The sequence below is a fragment of the Podarcis gaigeae genome, assembly GCF_964106915.1.
Source record: "Podarcis gaigeae genome assembly, chromosome: 10".
NCBI lineage: Eukaryota > Metazoa > Chordata > Lepidosauria > Squamata > Lacertidae > Podarcis > Podarcis gaigeae.
The window spans coordinates 2,727,751-2,752,292 of record NC_139686.1 but is presented as its reverse complement, the minus strand read 5'-3'; the positions used below and the strand labels follow the sequence as shown (position 1 = coordinate 2,752,292).

The window sequence follows — 24,542 nt, the reverse complement described above, 5'->3', positions numbered from 1 at the left end:
AAAATTGTGCAATACAGGTTTGTCTATTTTGAAATTAAATTTTGTAAAATATTGCAGTGAGTTGTGTCAATCATCCTGCTCCATGAAGGAGAAATTGTATACCTGTTTTTCAACTGGTAGGAGTTGAAGCATCTGAGTTTGTCACAAAAGAGAGGAAAAGTTTTGGGATGCCTTGTCAGGAATGAGCCAGCTCCAAGCAAAGGTTTGCAGCCAACTGCAGAAAGCAGCCAGGAACAGACAGGCTTAGATGTTAGTCAGGCAGGGGAGAGATGGCAGCTGCAGACTTCGGCTCTTCCTGACCTTGACAGGCAGGATGATAAGGCAGTAGTTGAGAGAACACAGCCAAAGCTCGCAGGAAGCACAAATAGGCACGAATAGACTCAGAGATAGCCTCTCAGAAAAGGAAGAGGTTGGAGCTGATCCACTAAGTCAGAAGAGTCAGCGAATGGGAGGGCTGCTAGATAGGAAGCAAAACAAGAGACATAAAGTTCCTAAGTTCAATATCTTCTGTCGATGCTGAAAGGAGTCTTCAGAAGAGTCACCTTGAGTAATGATGCTGGAGGCTTTGTTAGAGCCATCCGGAGCTGTTTGTTTGCAATAAATCCTCCTTTTTAATTATCTACGCTTATTGTGTTATCAAGCTGGGAACTTGGACTCCTGATATGTCTGTACATTGTGGCTGCTCTCATAAATAAGTACGTTATTTGACAAGACCTGTATGTGGTCAAGTAATTTTGGAATAATGGCCTAGAAATACCATAAATACCTATAGATAAATGGAAAGATGTGTTGGGAAACTGTGTACGTGCAGCTACTCACACAGAGTCAATTAAGGTTTGGCAGACAGCCAAAAGGTCATGTGAAGGAGTACCGGTAGGTCTGCCTGGTGATAACAGAGGCATGGAGACAGCTCCATGATTGGTCAAGCTCTCCCAAGGGAGTGATAATTAATGGCCCACTAACTGGAATGTGTTGGATCAGAGCTCAGTGTTCAGAGTTCTGTGTGTCAGTGTAGGAGTTGTGAGTCATGTCAGAGAGAGCTAGCAAAAGATCCGTGTTCTGTTCCTGTAAATAGTCCACTGTATATAATAAACACCTAACTACAGGTTCCTGCTTCGTCTATCCTGTCTGCAGCCAAGTCGCCAATTGCTTCCGTGGATTCTGCGTTTACTTTGCTAGGTCTGGCTAAGGTCCTGCAACTAGTCAGAAAGTTGCAAAACACCAAGAGGTTTTGCCAATAAGATGGACCATGAAGCCTGAGGTCAAAAGGATGCCTGGAAAAGTGGAGGGAAGAGATGCAGACAAAAAGCGGATAGGCCAGTAATCCTCTCTTGGGGCTCATCCACACTCCCTTTCGTACTGCACTTTCTAGGGATTCCAGGTCTGTGCCCCAGTGGCTTTTATTTTTTTGCCCTGTCACTTCCGAAATGCAGTCAATTCCAAAATTTCAAAGCTTGCAATATTGGGACTCCGAGCAATCGCCATTCGAACACAAGCAAAGCATGGCATGTCTTTATTTTTAAGCACAATGATTTTAACACATTGGATATACCGACACGCTCCATTGTGGAACACTTTGCTTGCGTAACTGAACGCTTATAAAGTTAATAAAAGGACGGGCTGCATCACAAATGCCGACGTCAGGCTTGCAATGGTGCCCGTTTGCCAGGCCAGTTACCCCAACTGCTGCCGTAGCTGACGCTGGTGATCATTTCTCTGTTCTTTTTGCGTTTTGGAATAAATGGTCTGAAATCATACGGGGTCGTTGTTGCTGTTGTGGGTGTTGTGGTAGTAGTTGTGGGTGTTGTGGTAGTAGTGGTGGGTGTTGTGGTGGTAGTGGTGGTGGTAGTGGTGGGTGTTGTGGTGGTAGTGGTGGTGGTAGTGGTGGGTGTTGTGGTGGTAGTGGTGGGTGTTGTGGTGGTAGTGGTGGTGGTAGTGGTGGGTGTCGTGGTGGTAGTGGTGGTAGTGGTGGTGGTAGTGGTGGTAGTGGTGGTCATGGTCGTGGTCGTGGTGTCTGTTACAGGCTGTGGCTCTGCCCTTTGGGGTGGTGCTTCAGATGTGGGCGGCAGCTGTGGAAACCGAAGCAATCTGGGTCGTTTGGGTTCCTCGGGTGGCGGCTCAGGATTTGGTTCTAGTGTTGTTTCCGTTTGCGGCGGGGCTAATATCTCTGACCAGTCCGACTCAGACATGTGCAGATTTGGCTCGAGTGGTGGAGGCGGCTCAGTTTCTTCAGGCGCCTGCTCTTCCTCCTCAGTCGGCGCCAGGGGCGGTTGTGAGTTCGGCCTTGTGTAGCTCTGGATCCAGTCGAAGAAGTGCTGCGTGGAGGTGTAGACACCGGGCTTCTGGGCTCTGGCACAGCCCAGTCCCCAGCTGGTGATCCCCACCACCCAGTAGCGCTCGGAGCGATCCTCCCGGCACATGAGGGGTCCGCCACTGTCGCCCTGCAGTGGGAAGGGAGAGGACAGCCATGTGAGGAAGGGGAAGGCCAGCCGCTCAGTGGAGAGAGCCCCTGCCCTGCCAGAGGAAGGTCCCAGGTTCAGTCCCCAGTGGCATCTCCAGGTGGACAGGGGGACTCCTGCCAGAAACCTGGAGGGCCATGGCTGCCACTCAGTGTAGACAGTACTGATGGCCAGTGGTCTGACTGAGGGCTCATCCACACTGACCTTTCTAGACACAGGTCTGTGCTTCCAAGCTCAAGGTCTGAGGGCTTTTCGTTTGTTTGTCCTGCCACTTTCCCCAGGAAAACACATTCTTTCGTGTTCAACCAGAACAAAAAGCAATTTGGGTTTTTCTGCAGATTGCTGTTTTCTTCAATTCAGCGGTAAAGAGCAGCTTTTCCTGAGGAAAGGAGCAGGAATTAAAACAACCCACTTGGACATGGCACTTTAAAGTGTGGTTCAGTGCCTAGATATGCAGCAGGAAAGGAAGTATATAACAAAATAAGAAGTCATAGAAAAAAATGCTGTTCTTATTATTTTTATATAACAATATTACACCTATATATTATTTTTATATATTACATTATATTAGTTTTAATAATAATATGCTTTAATACAGGCATAGGCAAACTCGGCCCTCCAGATGTTTTGGGACTACAATTCCCATCATCCTTGACTACTGGTCCTGTTAGCTAGGGATGATGGGAGTTGCAGTCCCAAAACATCTGGAGAGCCGAGTTTGTCTATGCCTGTTTTGATATAATAAAAATGTCAATGAATCATCAAATCATCAAATTATCGAGTTGGAAGGGGCCCAAGGGTCATCTAGTCCTAGCCTCATGATGCAGGAATCTCAGCTAAAGCATCCATGGTAGATGGCTACCCAACCTCTGCTTAAAAACCTCCAGGAAAGTCCCTCATCTCCCGCTGTGCTAGGTTGTAAGAAGGTATTAGAAAGTATATTAAATGTAAGGTAATAATTATAAGTCCCCTTCATGGATCACTGCCTTGCCATGGCGAAGGGACTTAAATAACTCAAAGAAGCGGTTGGAGGATGGATGGCGTCTAACAGATTGAGGTTGAATCCTGACAAGACAGAAGTACTGTTTTGGGGGGACAGGAGGCGGGCAGGTGTGAAGGATTCCCTGGTCCTGAATGGGGTAACTGTGCCCCTGAAGGACCAGGTGTGCAGCCTGGGAGTCATTTTGGACTCACAGCTGTCCATGGAGGAACAGGTCAAATCTGTGTCCGGGGCAGCTGTTTACCAGCTCCATCTGGTACGTAGGCTGAGACCCTATCTGCCTGCGGACTGCCTTGCAAGAGTGGTGCATGCTCTGGTTATCTCCCACTTGGACTACTGCAATGCGCTCTACATGGGGCTACCTTTGAAGGTGACCCGGAAACTACAACTAATCCAGAATGCGGCAGCTAGACTGGGGACTGGGAGTGGCCGCCGAGACCATATAACACCGGTCTTGAAAGACCTGCATTGGCTCCCAGTACGTTTCCGAGCACAATTCAAAGTGCTGGTGCTGGCCTTTAAAGCCCTAAACGGCCTCAGTCCAATATATCTGAAGGAGTGTCTCCACCCCCATCGTTCTACCTGGACACTGAGGTCCAGCACCGAGGGCCTTCTGGCGGCTCCCTCACTGCGAGAAGCCAAGTTACAGGGAACTAGGCAGAGGGCCTTCTCGGTAGTGGTGCCCTCCCTGTGGAACGCCCTCCCACCAGATGTCAAAGAGAACAGCTACCAGACTTATAGAAGACATCTGAAGGCAGCCCTGTTTAGGGAGGCTTTTAATGTTTGATGTATCACCGTATTTTAATATTTCTTGGAAGCTGCCCAAAGTGGGTGGAGAAGCCCAGCCAGATGGGCGGGGTATAAATAATAAATTATTATTATGGTCATCACAAACACTCTTTTCCAACAACAGAAGAGATGACTCCACACATGGACATCACCAGATGGGCAGCATCAAAATCAGATTGAGTATATTCTCTGCAGCCAAAGATGGAGAAGCTCTATACAGTCAGCAAAAACAAGACCTGGAGCTGACTGTGGCTCAGATCATCAGCTTCTTATAGCAAAATTCAAGCTTAAACTGAAGAAAGTAGGAAAACCACTGGGCCGGTAAGATACAATCTAAATCAAATCCCTTATGAATACACAGTGGAAGTGAGGAACAGGTTTAAGGATTTAGATTTGGTGGACAGAGTGCCTGAAGAACTATGGATGGAGGCTCGTAACATTATACAGGAGGCAGCAACAAAAACCATCCCAATGAAAAGGAAATGCAAGAAAGCAAAGTGGCTGTCCAACGAGGCCTTACAAATAGCGGGGGAGAGAAGGCAAGAAAAATGCGAAGGAGATAGTGAAAGATACAGGAAATTGAATGTCGATTTCCAAAACATAGCAAGAAGAGACAAGAAGGCCTTCTTAAACTAGCAATGCAATGAAATAGAGGAAAACAATAGAATAGGAAAAACAAGAGATTTGTTCAAGAAAATTGGAGATATGAAAGGAAAATTTCGTACAAAGATTACCATAATAAAAGACAAAAGTGGAAAGGACCTAACAGACGACATCAAGAAGAGGTGGCAAGAATACACAGAGGAATTATACCAGAAAGATATGGATGTCTCGTACACCCCAGGTAGTGTGGTTGCTGACCTTGAGCCAGACATCCTGGAGAGTGAAGTCAAATGGGCCTTAGAAAGCACTGCAAATAACAAGGCCAGTGGAAGTGATGGTATTCCAGCTGAACTATTTAAAATTTTAAACAATGATGCTGTTAAGGTGCTACACTCAATATGCCAGCAAGTTTGGAAAACTCAGCAGTGGCCAGAGGATTGGAGAAGATCAGACTACATCCCAATCCCAAAGAAGGGCAGTGCCAAAGAATGCTCCAACTACCGCACAATTGCACAATTGCACTCATTTCACACGCTAGCAAGGTTATGCTTAAAATTCTACAAGGCAGGCTTAAGCAGTATGTGGACCGAGAACTCCCAGAAGTGCAAGCTGGATTTAGAAGAGGCAGAGGAACCAGAGACCAAATTGCAAACATGCGCTGGATTATGGAGAAAGCTAGAGAGTTCCAGAAAGACATCTGTTTCATTGACTATGCAAAAGCCTTTGACTGTGTCACCCACAGCAAACTATGGCAAGTTCTTAAAGAAATGGGAGTGCCCGATCACCTCATCTGTCTCCTGAGAAATCTCTATGTGGGACAAGAAACTACAGTTAGAACTGGATATGGAACAACTGATTGGTTCAAACTTGGGAAAGGAGTACGGCAAGGCTGTATATTGTCTCCCTGCTTATTAAACTTATATGCAGAATTAATCATGCGAAAGGCTGGGCTGGATGAATCTGAAGCCGGAATTAAGATTGCTGGAAGAAATATCAACAACCTCAGATATGCAGATGACACAACCTTGATGACAAAAAATGAGGAGGAATTAAAGAACCTTTTAATGAGGGTGAAAGAGGAGAGTACAAAATATGGTCTGAAGCTCAACATCAAAAAAATGAAGATCATGGCCACTGGGCCCATCACCTCCTGGCAAATAGAAGGGGAAGAAATGGAGGCAGTGAGAGATTTTACTTTCTTGGGCTCCATGATCACTGCAGATGGTGACAGCAGTCATGAAATTAAAAGACGCCTGCTCCTTGGGAGAAAGGCAATGGCTAACCTAGACAGCATCTTAAAAAGCAGAGATATCACCTTGTCGACAAAGGTCCATATAGTTAAAGCTCTGGTTTTCCCAGTAGTGATGTATGGAAGTGAGAGCTGGACCATAAAGAAGGCTGATTGCCGAAGAATTTATGCTTTTGAATTCTGGTGCTGGAGGAGACTCTTGAGTGTCCCATGGACTACAAGAAGATCAAACACATCCATTCTGAAGGAAATCAGCCCTGAGTGCTCACTGGAAGGACAGATCATGAAGCTGAGGCTCCAAGACTTTGGTCACCTCATGAGAAGAGAAGACTCCCTGGGAAAGACCCTGGTGTTGGGAAAGATGGAGGGCAGAAGGAGAAGGGGACGACAGAGGACAAGATGGTTGGACAGTGTTCTCGAAGCCACAAACATGAGTCTGACCAAACTGCGGGAGGCAGTGGAAGACAGGAGTGCCTAGCGTGCTCTGGTCCATGGGGTCACGAAGAGTCAGACACGACTGAACGACTAAACAATAACAACAACAATAATAATTATAAGTACAGTCAAAATCACAAATGTCACCTATATTGGCAAATGATGGGAAGTCTATATTTATTTTACTTTAGTTTTTTGTTGTTTTACTTTACTTCATGTACCATTATATGATTTTAGCATAGCTGATATCTAAGTGGAATTAGAAGGTTAAATTAACATTCTAAGTTAAACTAATTTAAATATATATATATAGTATATGTGTGAAGTTAAATCTGTAATGACATTAATGAATTTCAATAAAGAATTTTTTCATCCAAAAAGCCTCCCAAAAAACCTCGAGCTTTGGTGAGGTGCCATCTTTTGTAAGGTGCTGTTTCTCTAGGACGTTTGCAAATCGCTTTGACTTGCACGCAGAAGGTGCTAGGTTTCATCAGACTGGGACCATGTACATTTTCTGAATGGCACAGAACACAATGGTGGCAGATGCCCTCATTTTATCCCCTTGCCAGTGGTGGACTCTCCTTCCTTGGAGGTTTTACAGCAGAGATCGGATGGCCCTGTGTCCAGGATGCTTTAGTTGAGATTCCTGCATTGTGGGAGGGGGGGTGAGCTAGATGTCCCCCTGGGGTCCCTTCCAACGATTCTACTCCCCTTTTAAACACTTGGCCTTGATGCTTGCTGGGGCACACCTCAGCCCTGCTTTGTAACTTTTCCTCAGCACTAGCCGGTGATGAGAGAATTGAAGAAGTATCTGGCTGAAGACGCAGGAAAGTTGGAAGATGCAGGTGAGTGGCAGCAGCCCAAATTCACGTACCTGGCAAGTGTCAATGCCTCCTGCCTCGAACCCTGCACACAGGTTGTTGACTCTGATGCTTCCATAGTACCAGGAAGTGCTATTGCACCTTTCTTGGGAAATAAGCTCCACTTTGGCCTCCTTCAGGATGTCAGATGGAGCATTCGCTGTAAGGAGAAAACAGTTACGAAATTTCTACATGCACAGGACCCGTCCAGTGAACGCTCCAGCCTTTTTCTCTGTTGTCTACTCATTTTCTATTCCTGGGAAAAGCCCTTGGAACCAGTCATCATTCGCCTCCCTATGTGGTGAGTTATGCTAAGAAGGCTGTTTGACCCAGTAGCTCCTTGCCAGAGACTAGGGCTGGGGGTTCCCATTCCCTGGTGAATCTCACTCCATGTGCTTGACTGGGTCAATAAAAGAAGTCAATATCAGAATGTGTGCAGAGGCAGAACTTCTGAAATAGGTGCAGATCGACTTGCACAAAGGCAACAGTTGGGCCAGTGTATCTCTAAAAACAGACTACAGTTCAGTGTTTAAAATTCCCATTGTTCTGGGAGTGCCTAAATGAATACCTCCAAAGTCAAGCTTCGAGGACAGAAATCTGGCTGAGTCTGGAATAACCTTGTGAATTGAAAGGATAAGAAAGAGGGATTTATATCTAGATGCTAGGATAGAGATGATCAGGAAAACAGGAAGACACAATGAGAGATAACGGAGGTGCTGTTGGATTGGTGGAAGTCAATATCTTGTTGTTGTTTTAGTGTTTATAGTATTAACTTGTAAGATATGGATTTGTAGTTGTTTTTTTTTTTGTTCCTTTCTTTAGTTTTCGAATGTTGGTTTTTGTGTGTTGTGTATTATCATTTTCCGATATTTTTCATGTTGTTGTGTGGAAAATACTAATAAAATTTATTTTTTAAAAAAATTCCCATTGTTCTAGGGCTAGGCGCATTTTGCAATGGGATTTCATTAGGGCAAGCAGTTTCTGAGCTCTGGGCGCAGTACTGCACCTAAAATTTCAGATTAAAACTGCAGAGTGGAAGGAAAGGAGGACCTTTTTCTGCCTCCCCACTTCCAGCTACTCTCTGAAGACAGGAGAAGAGACCCCCTTAAGAATATTAGGGGGTGGGCAGCGGAAGGACTAGAGTAGACCATGTGAAAAACATAATATTTTAGCTGCAGTTCATTCACTTTCAGCTTTGTATTCTTGTTATTAAAAAGCATGCCTAGACATTTCGTTGTTGTGCCCATGACCTAGTCTTAAGGTGTCATTTAGCTCCTAGCTTCCATATCTCAGTTTCTAGCTTCCATATCTCTGTTTCTAACACTGCTACAGTTTATGAAAGGTTTATGTCTTAGCCATACCTTCAGAGTGACATATTGAATGATTTCATTTTCCATTCAGTGATTTTAACTACATTTCCTGAGGGCTTATTATGTGAAGGGCTGTGCCAGGGCTTGCCACTCTGGTGCCAAACCAGATGTTGTTGGACTCGAACTCCCATAATCCTCTACCATGGGTGATGCTGGCTGGGTTGATGGAAGATGGTGTTGAACAACATTTATAGGACATCAGGTTTGCCTAAGCCACGCATGTCCAAAGTCCGTTTTGGGGGCCTAATATTGGTTCAATCCTGGCAGTAAAATCCTAAAAAAGCCCTCAACAACTCTAACCCTGAAAAAAGCTCAACAACTCCAACCCTCAACAACTTTGGGGTGAAATTGTTAAAAAAAGCTCAGCATCCTCAATCCTTTAAAAAGGTCAATATGTTTGGTTGGCCCTTCGGTCACTTCATCAAATCTGGCCCTCTTTGAAAAAAGTTTGGACACGGCTGGCCTAAACTGTGCACCCTTTGCAGCCCGTATAAATCTGTGCACCCTTCCCTCCTTCCTCTTCATCCCTAGCCCCCACATTTGTGCATGGTTCAGTCTTTTTGGAAGACATCTCCATCATTTGTCCTGTTCCAACTCTGCGTATCAAAGGACGTGACTTGAACTGGGACAACAACCCACAGACTTGAACTGGTTTCATAGTTATCTCACCACGGGACCCTGGGATGAGTGTTAAGAGATCTCTAACACATGCATCTCAGCATCCTCACGAACTACAATTCCCAGGATTCCCCTGGGGAAAGCAACAACAGTTATATTGATGAGTTTGTAGACTACTGCTTGCAGTCCAATATTACATGGTGTGGGTTTTCCCCCCCCCCTCCTTTGACGCTTTCACTCTTTCTCTCTCAGCTTTGCCACCCCTTTCCTGCTTTCCTCTCTTCATTTTTCTTCTTCTTTTGAAACTGGAGTAGGCAACCTAAGGCCCGGGGGCCGGATCTGGCCCTATCGCCTTCTCAATCCGGCCCGTGGACAGTCCAGAAATCAGCGTGCTTTTACATGAGTAGAATGTGTGCTTTTATTTAAAATGCATCTCTGGGTTATTTGTGGGGCATAGGAATTTGTTCATATTTTTTTCCAAAATATAGTCCAGCCCCCCACAAGGTCTGAGGTATGGTGGACCGGCCCATGGCTGAAAAAGGTTGCTGACCCCTGTTTTAAAAGTATACATAACCGTTCTTAGCTCAAAGCATCTCAGTTATGACCTCAGCCCACCAGCTGCAGCCCCAAGGTGTATGGAGATCATATGCCCTTGGCTCACAGTACAGCTTTTCTGCTGCAAACTTCTGATTTTGCAGCATTGATGCTTTTAGGGCCTTGGAGGCTGGGTTTTTGGGGGGTGGGGTGGGGAGAGAGACTGCCAGCAGAGACTGGGCTTCCTTCTTATTAATCGCATGGTTGTTCCACTGCTTCCCATCCTTTCCCAGGCCTAACGGCGCATCAGGGCATTGCTGCATCTCTCTCACATTTCTCCTGCGTGTAACCCCAGCCAGCGATGTAGCAATGGGCCATGGCAGACACATCCACAAAGCTCTCTGGCAGGCAGGCAGGCTGGATGTAGTCACTGCACTGGATCGGGTCATCCAGCTCTATCAAGGCGATGTCGTTGACTTGCTGCTGTGGGATGTAGCTCTCGTGCTCCACCACCCTCTTGAGGAAGCGCACCTCCGCATCGGGGCCAGGCCGGGAGAGCACGGTGGAACCCAACAGCAGCTCCCAATTTTCTAGATATCTAGAGCAGAAAAAGAAAACAGGAAGCATCTCATGCAACACGTTGCCCATTTACCCCAGTATTGTCTGCTGTGATGGACAGCAGCTCTGACCACAGCTGACCAGAGTTGAACCTGGGACCATTGGATGGCAGTGCCCATGCTCTGCCACTGAGTTCTGCCCCTTCCCCAAGAAGGGGAGCATAAGCTACCACTGGGGTTGCCAGAGTGGCACCCATGGGTGCAATGACCCCCTTCATGCTTTTCCTTGGCGCCTGTGTGAAATCTCCGCCTCTCTCCCTCCCTCTGCTCTCAACGCTCACTGTCCTCTTCATGAGGTCAGAAAAGCCCTGCAGTAGGGTCAGAGCAAAAGAGGCCCATCTGGTCCAACATCCTGTCCTCACAGTGGCCAATGAGATGTCCCAGGGAGAAGCCAGGAAGCAGGACTTGAGTGCGGCAGTGTAGAATTTTTGATCACTGAAGCAGTCAAACACAGCATTTTCTGTTGCCTAGAATGAACACACAGGGGAATGTGGCTCCAGACAGGGAGGACTTCCTGTCATACCTGCTCTGGAGCCTCCTCCCCCTTTGTGTGACCAGGTAGATGGACGTGACCCTAGCAGACCCTACAAAAGGGCTAGCCATTCAGCCATCTTCCCCTTTTTGGACTCTCTTGCTTTTTTGCCATCTTCCTCTCTTCTGGCTCTCAGCCAGCAGCACATGGCTCACCCTTCCAGACGATGGAAGCCACAAGGTAGAAAGCCTGAGGCCTAGCTCAGACTTCTTTTCTCTATACATGTACCTGTAACAAGATAAAGCCTGCCTTCAGGACCATACTGTGAACTGAATGTAAGTAAACTTTACTCTTTGTTATGTCCTGAGCTTGGATCCTAGAACAATAGGCAGGTAGGATCCTAGAGTGCAACAACCTGATTGGCCTGCAGGAGCAGCCCAATCAGGCTCCAGGAGGGAAGCAGAGTCAACCAATCACACAGGACCCATTGTGTGAATAATGTATATAAAGCCCAAGGTTTTGGGGAAAATTCTTTCACTGTTTATGAGCTGCAATAAAGAGCATGAAATCACTATGCGACTTGTCATGTTATTACATTGGTACCTATGGATGCGAATGGGATCCGTTCCGGAGCCCTGTTCGCATCCTGAGTAGAACGCAACCCATGACTCCGCGCCTGCTCGCCTGCGCATGCACAGGTAATGATTTGCTGCTTCTGCACATGTGTGTGACGTCATTTTGAGCGTCTGCGCATGCACAAGCGGTGAAACCCGAGAGTAATGAATTCCGTTACTTCTGGGTTGCCACGGAGCGTAACCTGAAAATGCTCAACCTGAAGCATATTTATGTTGAATGGTTTCTTTAAATGTAAAGGCTCATCATTGTTCCACCCGATGTGTATGTCTTTAAGGGGCCAGAGCAAGGGCCAGAGCAAAATAACGAGACCCAGCTTTACAGCTGTGAAACATAGCAGGTGCTGCTGAGTTGTATTGATTAAGCAATTGGGTAGAGTATATAAGGAGCAGCACCTAGCTCTCCCATTACCCTGGGGGATGGGTTGGTGGTTGGGTCATGTTTGTTTGTTGATGTATTTAGTGTATAAGGAGTTTTTGTTTTTCTTATTAAAACCTTGTTTAAGTTGTTTTTGAGTCCCTTTTTAATGCATGGTCTCCCCAGCAAGCTCTCTGCAGCGCTACCATACTGCAAATAGCCAACATCTTTGGTTATGGGCCCAGCTGCTGAGTGGATGACTGCATATTTTTGGACTCTGAGAAAAGTTTGAAAACTCCTTCTCCTGTTGGCGTAGTTCTGTGGGTCTGGAAGAGTTCCAGAATGGTTGACCGGGTTCCTGAAGCTGAGAAGGCTCTGGTCTTCCCACAGCTGACAGATGAGAACTATAGTTTATGGTCTTTTCGGGTGGAGGCGCTTTTGACCTCTAGAGAAGTATGGACCTATGTAACTGATGACCCTCCTAACCCTTTAACTAATACTTGGTCGAAAGGAGATGCGAAAGCCAGGGCGATAATTAATTTGGTAGTCAGCGACCAGCAAGTAGTCTATATAAGGAATAAGAAAACTGCCAAAGAAATGTGGAACAGTCTTGCAGCAGTGCATGTTAGAAAAGAGTCAGCGTCTGCATTGACGTTTTTCAAGCAGTTGTACCAGACGAAGTTGCAGCCTGGTGGTGATTTGGCAGCACACTTGAGACGTCTGGAGGCAATACGCTGCGAATTAATTCAAAGGGACGTGGAGATACCTGATATTCAGTATGTTTTCATCATTCTATGTTCCCTTAATGAGGACTTTTTGGTGTAGCTAGCCAGATATCTGCTGTTCCACCAGCACAATTAACTGTGGAAGGGGTAACGGCAAGATTAATGGGCGAGTTGGATAGGAGGGAGGCTTGTGCCATAAGCACTCCTATTTCCAGAAAGAATGAGGAACGCCATATGCAAACTTGTGGTGATACAACTGCATTTAAAGCTGTCAAGCATTGTTGGTTCTGCAATAAGCAGGGACATTTTGCAAAGCACTGCAGATCCAAAAGAAAGCAAAGTACTCCCAAGTCTGTTTCTGTTCGTCAGTCACGGTCATCAACCCAGCAGCCAACATCTCATAAAGACAGAAACGAGCCGCAAGCTTTTCATGCTCGGACTACAGATCGTAAAAGAATTAAAGGTGCCAAATGGAAGTCTTTTATTATCGACTCAGGAGCATTTCAGCACATTTGCAACGATCAAAGTTTGTTTATTTCTTTCGAAGAGGAAATTGGTAATGTACATTTAGCCAATTCACAAGTCCTGCAGCCGCTTGGCAGGGGTACTGTTAAACTTGACTCTTTAAACATTACAATAGCGAACTGCATTTACTGCCCGTCAGTGGACAATTTATTGTCAGTAAAGTGCTTTGCTCGTCAAGGCATAACTGTGCGTGTCTTAAAGTCAATGTGTGAGTTTTTCGATGGCAACAAACGTCTATTGTATGCCCGGGACTCTGATGGTTTATATAGACTGTATTTTCGCACCTACTCCCAATCGCCTATAAATTGCAGAGCAGCACAGTCAAGCCAGGGGTTGAGGAATGTAAGGCCACATTCCGGGTGTGTCCATGAGGTGCACAGAATTCTGGGACACCTGAATTTTGCTGATGTAATTAAGACAAAGAATATTGTTAATGGCCTCAACTTAAAACCTTGTAAATTCTTTATGCAATGTCTATCCTGTCGCAAGAATAAGATTAAGGTTGCACGCAAGGGTAGGTGCTCAGATAAGAAAGTAACTGAGCCATTTGAACATGTACATTGTGATTTAGTTGGGCCACTCCCACCATCATTAGGAGGTTCTAAGTACTGGCTTACCCTGATAGACCAGTATAGTAGATATTGTTGGACTTATTCAATAGCTGAAAAGTCACAAGCATTAGAGAAATACAAAGTTTTTTGCAGCTGGGTAAAAACGCACTTTAACAAACCAATTAAGAACCTGTTTTCTGACCGGGGCGGGGAATTTGTTTCTGTGGATTTTGAGAAATTCCTGGAAGCGCAGGGGACTACTCATGAGTTATCTTGCCCCCGAAGTCCCTGGCAAAATGGGCTTGTTGAAGTTGTTCAGCGTGACCTGCAGGCAGGGGTTAAAACATATTTGCATGATGCTAATCTGCCCAAAGACTTTTGGGCTGAAGCGCTTAATGCGTTTTGTTATGTTAGAAATCGCAGTTATCATTCTGGTTTAGATGTCACCCCCTATTAGAAGCTGTTTTAAAAATGCTCTAATCTGAAATACCTACGCATTTGGGGTTCAGATGTAATTATGCATTATCCTGCTAAGCAGAAATTGAGTGAGCGTAGTGTTCAGGGGAAATTAATGGGCTACCAGCAGGGGGTGTACAGAATTTACCTACCAGCAACTGGCAAATTTCATATTACCAGAAGCATGATACAAACTGTAAATTGGAATGGCGTTGCTGTTTTCCAAGATACTAATGGTATAAATGACACTGAGGAAGAAGAGGAAGAAGCAGCAGCAGCAGCAGCAGCAGCAGGCAATGGTGCTTCTGAATTAATGGAAAAAGACAAAAAGTCTGTTGAATCTGATTTGTTTGATGATTTAAAGTCACAGGCACCCGAGGGGAGGTTAGATTCTCTTGAGTTTTCTGACCGTGAGCTTAGCCTACAGGGATCTCTTCAATCTGACAATGATTTACAACCTGAAACTAGTGGTTCACTTAGTCCCATTAAGTCTGAGGAGTCTGACTCTCCTTCTGGACTGAGACGTTCAGATAGAAAGAGACAGAAGCCACAGCATTTTGCAGATGAACATTTTAATACTGTGTATGCCAATAAGGCGGTTTTTGAGCCAAAAAGCTACAATGATGTTCAGAAATTACCTAAGCACCAACCTGTAAATTGGTATAAAGCTATGAACTCTGAGATAGCTTCTTTAAAAGAGCATAACATTTGGTCCCTTGTACCACAAACCCCAGATATGAGACTTATTGATTCAAAATGGGTTTATAGAGTGAAAATGAATGACAAAAATGAAGTTGTAAGGTACAAGGCTAGATTAGTTGCTAGGGGTTTTCAACAAATTCCAGGTGAAGATTATGATTTGTGTTATTCACCAAGTGTAAAATATGAAACAGTTAAGCTTTTGTTAAAAGATGCATCACAACGTGGACATTCTGTTTATCACCTAAATATAAAAACTGCATATTTGTTTGCAGATTTAAAAGAACAAATTTTTATGTGTGTTCCTGAAGGCATAGACACTGCTGAAGGTTTGGTATGCAAATTAAATAAATCCCTTTATGGTCTGCACCAAAGTGGAAGGAATTGGCACCAAACTTTAGCAAAAGAATTGCTGGATATTGGTTTTTCACAAGGAAAGGCAGACGATTGTGTGTTTATAAAGGAAAGGGCAAACTCTGTAACAAAAATATGCATGTATGTAGATGACATGTTAATTTCTACCAAAACTAAACAGGAATATGAGCTGGTAGTATCACAGAGTTACAGAAGAAATTTGATGTGGTGGAATTAGGCATAGCTAAAAATTACTTATCCATGCAAATTGAGAAAGGCAAAAATGCATCTTTTCTGGTTCATCAAACTGCAAAAATTGATGACCTTGTTGAAATGCTCCGTTTAGAAAATGCAAATGGGAAGGAAACGCCTATGGTGTGTGGTTTCACCTTTACAGGTGAAGATAAGCCATTTCCTAACAAAACTTTGTATTGTTCTGCTATAGGCAAGCTAAATTTCATTCAAAGAATCTCAAGACCAGATATAACTTATGCTTTTCACTTTCTGGCAAAATTTGTGGAAAAGCCCACTACACAATGTTTCTCTGCTCTTAAGAGAGTGGTAATGTACCTTAAACATACCAAACATTATAGGTTGCAGTTTACAACATGTATTGACAAAGGTTTTGAAATTTTCTGTGATGCATCTCATGCAGTGGAACAAAATAATTGCAGGGGGGTGTCTGGTATGGTGTTTTGTTATAACGGTTGTCCATTTGAATGGAAGTCCCAGACACAAACCATTATTTGTCTCTCCACAACAGAGAGTGAATTATGTGCATGCGTTCAGGCCACTCGTGATGTAGAATGGTATCTGCAAGTATTTGCAGACCTACAGATGCAAGTAACACTACCAGTAAAAGTTTACCTTGATTCCCAGAGTGGACTCGCTATCCTATGTTCAGAAACCAATACGCAGCGCACTAGAGTCTTAAGATTACGTTTGCAGTTTGTAAAGAAACTAATTGCTGACGAAATGATTGTATTTCAATATGTTCCAGGTGACAATCAAATTGCGGACATTTTTACAAAAGCACTTCTGAAGGTTACACATGAAAGACATGTACAAAATATGCTTTATGTTTTTGTTCCACAATGATGAACCGCAGGGGAAATGTTGAATGGTTTCTTTAAATGTAGAGGTTCATCATTGTTCCACCCGATGTGTATGTCTTTAAGGGGCCAGAGCAAGGGCCAGAGCAAAATAACGAGACCCAGCTTTAAAGCTGTGAAACATAGCAGGTGCTGCTGAGTTGTATTGATTAAGCCAGTGTTTCCCAACCTTGTGCCTCCAGATGTTTTTGGCCTACAACTCCCATCATCCCTGACCACTGGTCTTGCTAGCTAGGGATGATGGGAGTTGTAGGCCAAAAACATCTGGAGGCACAAGGTTGGGAAACACTGGATTAAGCAATTGGGTAGAGTATATAAGGAGCAGCACCTAGCTCTCCCACTACCCTGGGGGATGGGTTGGTGGTTCGGTCATGTTTGTTGATGTATTTAGTGTATAAGGAGTTTTTGTTTTTCTTATTAAAACCTTGAGAGCCAGTGTGGTGTAGTGGTTAAGAGCGGTAGTCTCGTAATCTGGGGAACCGGGTTCGCGTCTCCGCTCCTCCACATGCTGGGTGACCTTGGGCCAGTCACACTTCTCCGAAGTCTCTCAGCCCCACTGACCTCACAGAGTGTTTGTTGTGGGGGAGGAAGGGAAAGGAGAATGTTAGCCGCTTTGAGACTCCTGAAGGGGAGTGAAAGGCGGGATATCAAATCCAAACTCTTCTTCTTCTATCTTTGAGTCCCCTTTTAATGCATGGTCTCCCCAGCAAGCTCTCTGCAGCGTTACTATACTGCAAATAGCCAACAATTTAACCCAAGGTGTGACTATATTTTTAAGAGGGAAATAAAAGGGGAAACTTACCAAGAACAATCCAGACTGGACAAGCCCGTCTGGATTGCTCAACTTAAGTGATTCTAACGAATCCATCAACTTGGTGCCAGCAACGTGCAAGGGGAATGTGCTCTGCTGCTTGCTCACTAGCAGAAGTGAGGAGGGATAATATTTAATCAATATATCCTCTCCTACTTTCCTCAACATTCCCACAGACAGCAACTGTCTCCACTTGCGATTCTCATCAGCTGGTATTCAGAAGCATGAGGGGCAGAGCATAGCAACTGTGGCTTATAGGCACTGACAGCTTGACCTCTGTGGTTTTGTCCAGTCCTCTCTTAAAGCTGCCCTACAAGTCTATTTCTCGCCCCAGATCCTTTGGCTCACCTCTTATCTCTAAAGCAGTGGGCTGCGGTCAGAATCCACTTGGCGCTGATGAGGGACCCTCCGCAGGTGTGCTGGTAACCTGACCGGAAAGGTCTCCGGATGCTTACCATCCAAGGCCAGGTTCCCGGCAAGGTGTTGATGCCTCCCCCCATCTGAAGAGAGCTGCTGTGGCTGGATGCCAAGGGGCGCCTCCCACAAATTCCACTGGAAAGGAGAACAGCAGAAAGGGCATCAAGGCGACCGGCAGGACTTATTCCTCGGTTAGCTTATATATCCTGCCCTTCAGTAGCTTCCCCAAGACTATTTGCATCACTGTCAGAAATGAAAAAGTTGCGCTTTCCCCCCCACCAAAGGCCAAAAGGTTACAACAGCTAATGTTATGTACTAAGCTTGGATTTAATGTAGTATTTTAATCTTGTTTTTACATTGTATTGTAATCAATTGTTTTTATACCTGGTGTTAGCCGCCCTGAGCCCAGTCTTGGATGGGGAGGGCAGGGTATAAATTAATTTTTTTATTATTAGAACAATACGCAAGTAGGATCCTAGAACTGATTGGCCTTCTGGAAAGGACCAATCAGACTCCAGGAGGGAAGCAGAATCAGCCAATCAGAAGGGATTCATTGTGTAAATAATGTAAATAAAAGCCTGAGGTTTGGGGGGCAATTCAGTCACTGTTTTACAAGCTGCAATAAAGAGCATGAAATCACTACAGGACTCCGAGCATATTTCGACTAAGTAAGCGTCGACTCACTTAGAAGCTTATCTTTAACAGGGCTTGTGGTTAGAACACCTGAAAACAGGGCATCTTGCAGTTGGAATGGGGTTTATCTATACACTTCAGCTGATGTAGAACCTGTGTACACCTAGGGTGGTTGGGATATGGCTTTATCACTTGAGTCAATGTGTCAAAGCCTAGGAACACAGACTAAATAAGGATTAAAATAGTTAGGAGGGATGGTTGACAAATTTAGAGTAATAGGAGATGTGGACAAAGGCGGGGATTTTAGTATTTTAATTAGGCAGTCATGATAGGCTATAAACCCTGCACATACCCAGCCAATGGGGAAACAGGGGAGGGAATATGCTCTGGCAGGGGGACGTAGAGGATATAAGCTTGTGTTTTGCTGATTCCAGGTGTGCCTTCAGTTTATATCTCACCATCGCCTAATAAAATCAAGATAAAGATAATATACAAAGACTGAAACAGCAATGTTCAAGGTGCTATACATTGAGACCGAAAAGGAATCCATGTGTCTTAAAGGGATGTTGCAGCTCCTTCAATGAGCACTGATTTTGGAGCGCACCATGAAATGAAGGCCTTTCCATGGGAAGGCTGGGAAACACATGTCCAACAGCACCCAGCCTCTGTCAGAATCATAGAATTGTAGTATCGTTGAGTTGGAAGGGATCCCAAGGATCATCTGTTTATGGGACCGCCTCTCCTGGTCTGCCCCACGGAGGACCTTAAGGTCCATGAATAATAATAGTTTAGAGGTCCCTAAGGAAGTCAGATTATCCTCCACCAGGGCCAGGGCCTTCTCAGTGTTGGCTCCGACCTGGTGGAATGCTCTGTCCCAGGAGAACCAGGGCCCTGCAGGATTTAACCTCCTTCCGCAGGGCCTGTAAGACAGAGCTATTCCACCTGGCTTTCAATTTGAACTTAGCCTGATCTTTTATTCCCATTCCTTCCCTCCCCCTCCCCTTTTATGAAGATTACCTGCTCTGGGATCCCACAGCTAATTCTCTCCTGGTCTCCTCACTGGCCCAAATAGGACTAATTTAGCTAGCTAGCCATGGTGATCATCTAATGTTAATTGGATGGATTCCCCCCCCCCCCAAATTGATTTTTGAATTCTGAATTGATTGTTATTCATGTTTTATACAGTATTTTATGCTGTTTTTTGTTGCATCAATTAAGTGTTTTAAATTTGTTGTTAGCTGCCCTGAGCCTGGTTTTCTGAACCGGGAAGGGTGGGGTATAAAATAAAAATATATATTAATATAATTATTATTATTATTATTATTATTATTATTATTATTATTATTATTTCCAATGCTTTCAGGAGCTGAACCCAACTCTTCTAAATTCAGGGGAGGTGGGCTATCCTATTCTACCAGGAGGGATCCACCTTTCCACATTACTTATGCTGCCTCTCAGAGGGGTGATTTGTAGGATCCAAAGAAAAGCTCAACAACTTGTGGGGTGCCCTGGTTTTTACTTTTTGAAAGACAGCAACCCTAGGTACCTAGTAGCACCCAAGCCTGTCCCCAGCCTGGCAAAGCGATGCGCCCTGCAGGCTGTGGAACGGATGCCATCTGCATAATTCAGCTTTCTAGGAAGGTCGTCTTTGCAATGAGCTAGTGGTATCTGTTGAATGGTCTCTTTAAATGTAAAGGTTCATTATTGTTCCACAAGATGTGTATTTCTTTAAGGGCCAGAGCAAATAACTTGACCTAGTTTTACAGCTGTGAAGCAGTATAGCAGGTGCTGTTTAAGTTGTGTTAATTAAGCTGTGTCAGCAATTGGGTATAGTATATAAAGAGCAGCACCTAGCTCTCTCAGTACCCTGGTGGATGGGTCAAGCTTATTGATATATCATAAAAGGTGTTTCTGTTTTTGTTATTAAAACCTAGCGAAAGTTACTTTTGAGTTCCTTGCAATGTGTGGTCTCCCCAGCAAGCTCTCTGCAGCGCAACTAGTCTGCAAATAGCCAACAGGAGCATCCTTTTGGCCTCTGGAAAAAATGACTCCTTCCCCCAGAGCGAGACATTGTGGGTGTACCTGGCACCAGAGAAATCACGTGGCACTGCTGCTTTGCCACAACAGACACAACGACTCTTTAACGTTTCACTGCTTCTGTTCAGCTTTGTGACTGCTTAGCACTGAGCAGAAGTCCATCAGAGGGTGCTGGACTCTCCTTCCTTGGAGGTCTTTAAGCAGAGGCCAGAGGGTCGTTTGTCATTGATGCTTGAGTTGTGATTCTAGGATTTGCTCCCGCTGTGGCAAAGAGGCAGGTGCATGAAATCTATGGTACAATACACCCACAATGCCTCACACTGAGGAAGGACCCCTTCTATGGGATGAGTTGTGGTGGGTCCAGAAATCCCTGTCAGTGTTGCTGACAGTTCCCCTCACAGCAGAGGAGCCCCATTGGGCATGATCCACTACCACCTGTGCTGACCTGCTACCTGAAGCAACTGCTTCCCACTCTCTCATGACAGGGCTGGCCTGGTCATTACTGTTGACATTTCCATTCCACCTTAAGGAACCTTGTAATGTGTGGTCTCCCCAGCATGCCTTCTGCAGCGCAACTAGTCTGCAAATAGCCAACGGTATCATCCAGGGGAACAGAGGCTGCTCCTGCTGTGGTCACTCACCTGCAGCTGTCATCTGCGGCACGCATAGGGCAGGTTGTGACGAGGGCCAGGAGAGCGAGAAGCAGCCTTCTCATCCTCTTTGCGATTGCTGCTTCCTGCTCTCTCGCCGCTTGACATCATATAGAACTATGTTCTATATGACATCACACAGAAGTGCCGGCAGTTGTTCTTTAGTTTCCTATGGAACGAGTCATTGATCCCCAGGAGGGTGCATTGAGAAGTCTCAGGGCTGCACCACGGATGCATTCAAGCACCTGAGCATGGAGCTAGAGGGAAACTGGGAAGGAACCTTTAACTCTTTGTTCACCATGCTCCACTGCCCGGCTGAAGAGGAGGATTGCCGTAAACCCACAGAGTGCTTGAAGATAGTTTACTTAGAATCATTACTATTATTATTTGTTAAATTTGGATTAGAATAGAGTCTGTGCAGTGTAGCATTGGACTGGAACTGCGTGCTAAAAGGAAAAGGGACTCCTGACCATTAGGTCCAGTCGTGACCGACTCTGGGGTTGCGGCGCTCATCTCGCTTTACGGGCTGAGGGAGCAGGCGTACAGCTTCCGGGTCATATGGCCAGCATGACTAAGCCGCTTCTGGCGAACCAGAACAGTGCATGGAAATGCCATTTACCTTCCCACCAGAGTGGTACCTATTTATCTACTTGCACTTTGACGTGCTTTCAAACTGCTAGGTTGGCAGGAGCAGGGGCCGAGCAATGGGAGCTCACCCCGTCACGGGGATTCGAACCGCCGACTTTCTGATCAGGAAGTCCTAGGCTCTGTGGTTTAACCCACAGCACCACCGGAACTGCGGGGACCTGGGTTCAAATCCCTCTTCAGTCACCAAGCTTACTGGGTGGTCTAGAGCAATCTGCTGTCCCGCTTCTTAAAGCACAGAGTTGCAGTGAGAATAAAATGTGGACTATGCCGAGATTGCAAGATTAACTGGGAAAATCAGAAACCAGGAGGATCAAAACATCAACAAAGAATTGGACAAATTTATATTATATTTGAAAGACCACTGTAAATACCTGAACTCTTTGGCAGGTTTTAAATGACTCTTGTAATGTTACACAGATTTTGGATACAAAGGAGGATTGTAAATTAGATGGAGTTATAATATCCAGTTTAAAAAGTTACTTAAATAACCCACGGAGGGGAGGAGGAAAGTCTTGATATTCAGAAGAATTTTGTGCAATGTTTATTATTTGTGATTATGAGTGTGAATGAATTTGTAAAATCAAATAAAAAATTTAAAGAGAGAGAGAGAATAAAATATAGAGGATCTCTTATGCATAAATGTGATCACATGAGGGATACAAAAATTTGAAGTGGCTTATTTAGAATGCCATCATAACCGATTACATATTCACTAACAGTTATTAGCCAACGTGTTGTGTTTGCATTTTTGTAGATGGTTACATTTTGCAACACAGGGGTTTGTGTTTGTTCAGATTCTAGAAATTCAGCAGAGAGAAGCTTCAGTTGTTAAGCAAATAATGTCTTGTCTTATTCACACTTATCTCTTGTCCGACGCCTTCCAGGAGCATGTGTGTGCCCTTCCCCTGGGAGCTTTCCCTACAAAAACCTGCTCTTTAAAGCTGAATCGGAGCAAAAGTCAATTTAGGTTTCCCGTGGATTGCTGTTTGCTCCAATTGAGCTTTAGAGAGCGGATTTCTGTGGAGAAGGCTTCGGTGTGAAAAAAAGGGCACTTGGACACAGAGCTTTAAATTGTGGGCTGTGCCTGGAAAGAGCAGAGGAAAGGTTAGTGTGGATGAGCCCTCAGGTGGTACAGTTGCTGTTGCGTTTACTGAAATATCTCACCTGCAAAGGCAGGAGTACCACATGCAGATATGTGGTCATCTATACTGTTGTTAAGCACTATCAATGTACATGGTGCTCTTCAAAGCAATAAAAGGGTGGATGGGGGAATACAGTAAGGGCTCATCCACACTCACCGTTTGCCTTGTGCTTTTTAGGTACAGGCAACTGAGCAATTTATTTATTTATTTATTGCCTCAGCACTTTCCCCACAAAACTCGCTCTTTAATACTGAATTGGAACAAACAACAATTCTGGGTTTCTGTGAGTTGACATTCAGCAGTAAAGAGTGGGTTTTCGTGGGGGAAGCACAAAAATGTGATTAAGCACGGCACTGTAAAGCACGGACCTGTGTCTTTAAGCACTAGCCAGATCAAGCTTTGCTTTCCTGGCTGAGTTCCACAAAGGACTAGCATTGCCACTTGTAAAGGGAGGCTGGGGAGATAGAAAAAATCCCCTGGCAAATAGTCTGATCTGTGCTGGATTTTTGAGTTCCCTGGATCCCTTAAACAGGATTACTGAGCAGTCACAGCCATTGCCATATTCCCTTCACCTTATTTGCGTTAACCACTTCTATATTTGTGTATTGATTGCTGTCCTTTCCCCCCATTACCTATTTGCAATTCTCCAAGACTGGATTCTGTCTACGTCAGCGGTTCTCAACCTGTGGGTCCCCAGATGTTGTTGGACTACAACTCCCATCATCCCTGAGCTCTGGCCTTGCTAGCCAGGAGTGAGGGAAGTTGTAGTTCAACAACATCTGGGGATCCACAGGTTAAGAAAGGCTGGTCTACGTGATCCTGTGCCTTGGAGTTTGTGGCAGATTGTGGTTAGGCACTGCAACCTGGAACCTCTTTGGTTAACGTGTGTGATCTTTGCTTTGACTTTTATTTGCAATCAAACCATTTCCGTACAATCTGAAGTCTTCATTCATGTTTCTCCTGAATTTCCATTCATAAAATTGGCTGAAATTAATAACTCCTGCTAATTGCAGCCTTATCTGACTCCGCTGGTTTGCCAAGTCTCTGTCGTTCTCCGTTGCTTCTCAGTGGAGGCAATGCCTGCAGTTCTTTGCCTAATCCCTATAGGGGGAGCTGTTGTGTAAGGGGGTTTAAAGTTTAAATGGCCCCTAGGGACTCAGCTACATTAGTCAAACTACAACATTATAAATGCGTTATAACACTGTGACACCAGTGTAGAACTGAAATGGCAACACAATGATATTTTCCATTGTGAGCTTTACAACAATTTCCCCCCAAGAGTGTTTTCAAAGCGGGTTGTTTTTTTTTTACTGCGTAGATCTAGCCTAGCTCTGGTTGGATCGCTGTCAGTGGTGTGTTTGGTGTGTGTGTGTGAATACACTTATCTACATGCACCAATGTTTCTGAATGTTAGTTGCTGAAAACCTCAGGAGAGGAGAGGGCCTTTGTGCTCATGTTCTGCCCATAGGCATCTGACTGGGTGCTGAACTAGATGGACCCTCTTTGGCCTGATCCAGTAGGGTATTATGTTCTGATGATCCTTTGGGGAGATAAAGCACTTCTTGCAGACCGGTGGGCTGGATCTGGCCATCCCAGTGTAAATATTCATATCTGAGAAATGATTGGATTGGTTCTACTAGAAGAGCCTACCTAGCAGAGGGAATTAATTTAGAGATTCCCTGCTGGGCTATCCAGCTCAGGCTTAGACCGGATAATATTAACCAAGTTGTTGTTTAAAAGAGATTTATGGAGCCATCGGATGGAAGCGTACTTGGAAGTGCATCCC

The 24,542-nt window shown here is 44.9% G+C and overlaps 1 protein-coding gene across 1 annotated transcript; it reads right to left on the bottom strand.

Annotated features, from left to right (window-relative positions):
• Positions 1–1,484: 1,484 nt before the first annotated feature.
• On the bottom strand, positions 1,485–21,066 carry LOC310826079 (acrosin-like). Its single transcript, XM_083700632.1, has 5 exons — positions 20,958–21,066; positions 17,578–17,781; positions 10,250–10,515; positions 7,410–7,555; positions 1,485–2,441 (listed from the first exon to the last, which is right to left on the bottom strand). The coding sequence occupies exons 1-5, from the start codon at positions 21,029–21,031 to the stop codon at positions 1,641–1,643; spliced, it is 1,491 nt and encodes a 496-aa protein (XP_083556758.1). The 5' UTR covers positions 21,032–21,066; the 3' UTR covers positions 1,485–1,640.
• Between the last annotated feature and the right edge of the window lie 3,476 nt (positions 21,067–24,542).

What these genes read in the sequence shown, in the direction of transcription:
- LOC310826079 (XM_083700632.1), bottom strand. Translation starts at nt 21,031, where the DNA reads ATGAGAAGGCTGCTTCTCGCTCTCCTGGCCCTCGTCACAACCTGCCCT. An exon ending in GCCGCAGATGACAGCTGCAG is followed by an intron (nt 17,782 to 20,957) that starts GTGAGTGACCAC and finishes TCTCCTTTCCAG; the next exon opens with TGGAATTTGTGGGAGGCGCC. An exon ending in CACTGCTTTAGAGATAAGAG is followed by an intron (nt 10,516 to 17,577) that starts GTGAGCCAAAGG and finishes TTTCTGCTCTAG; the next exon opens with ATATCTAGAAAATTGGGAGC.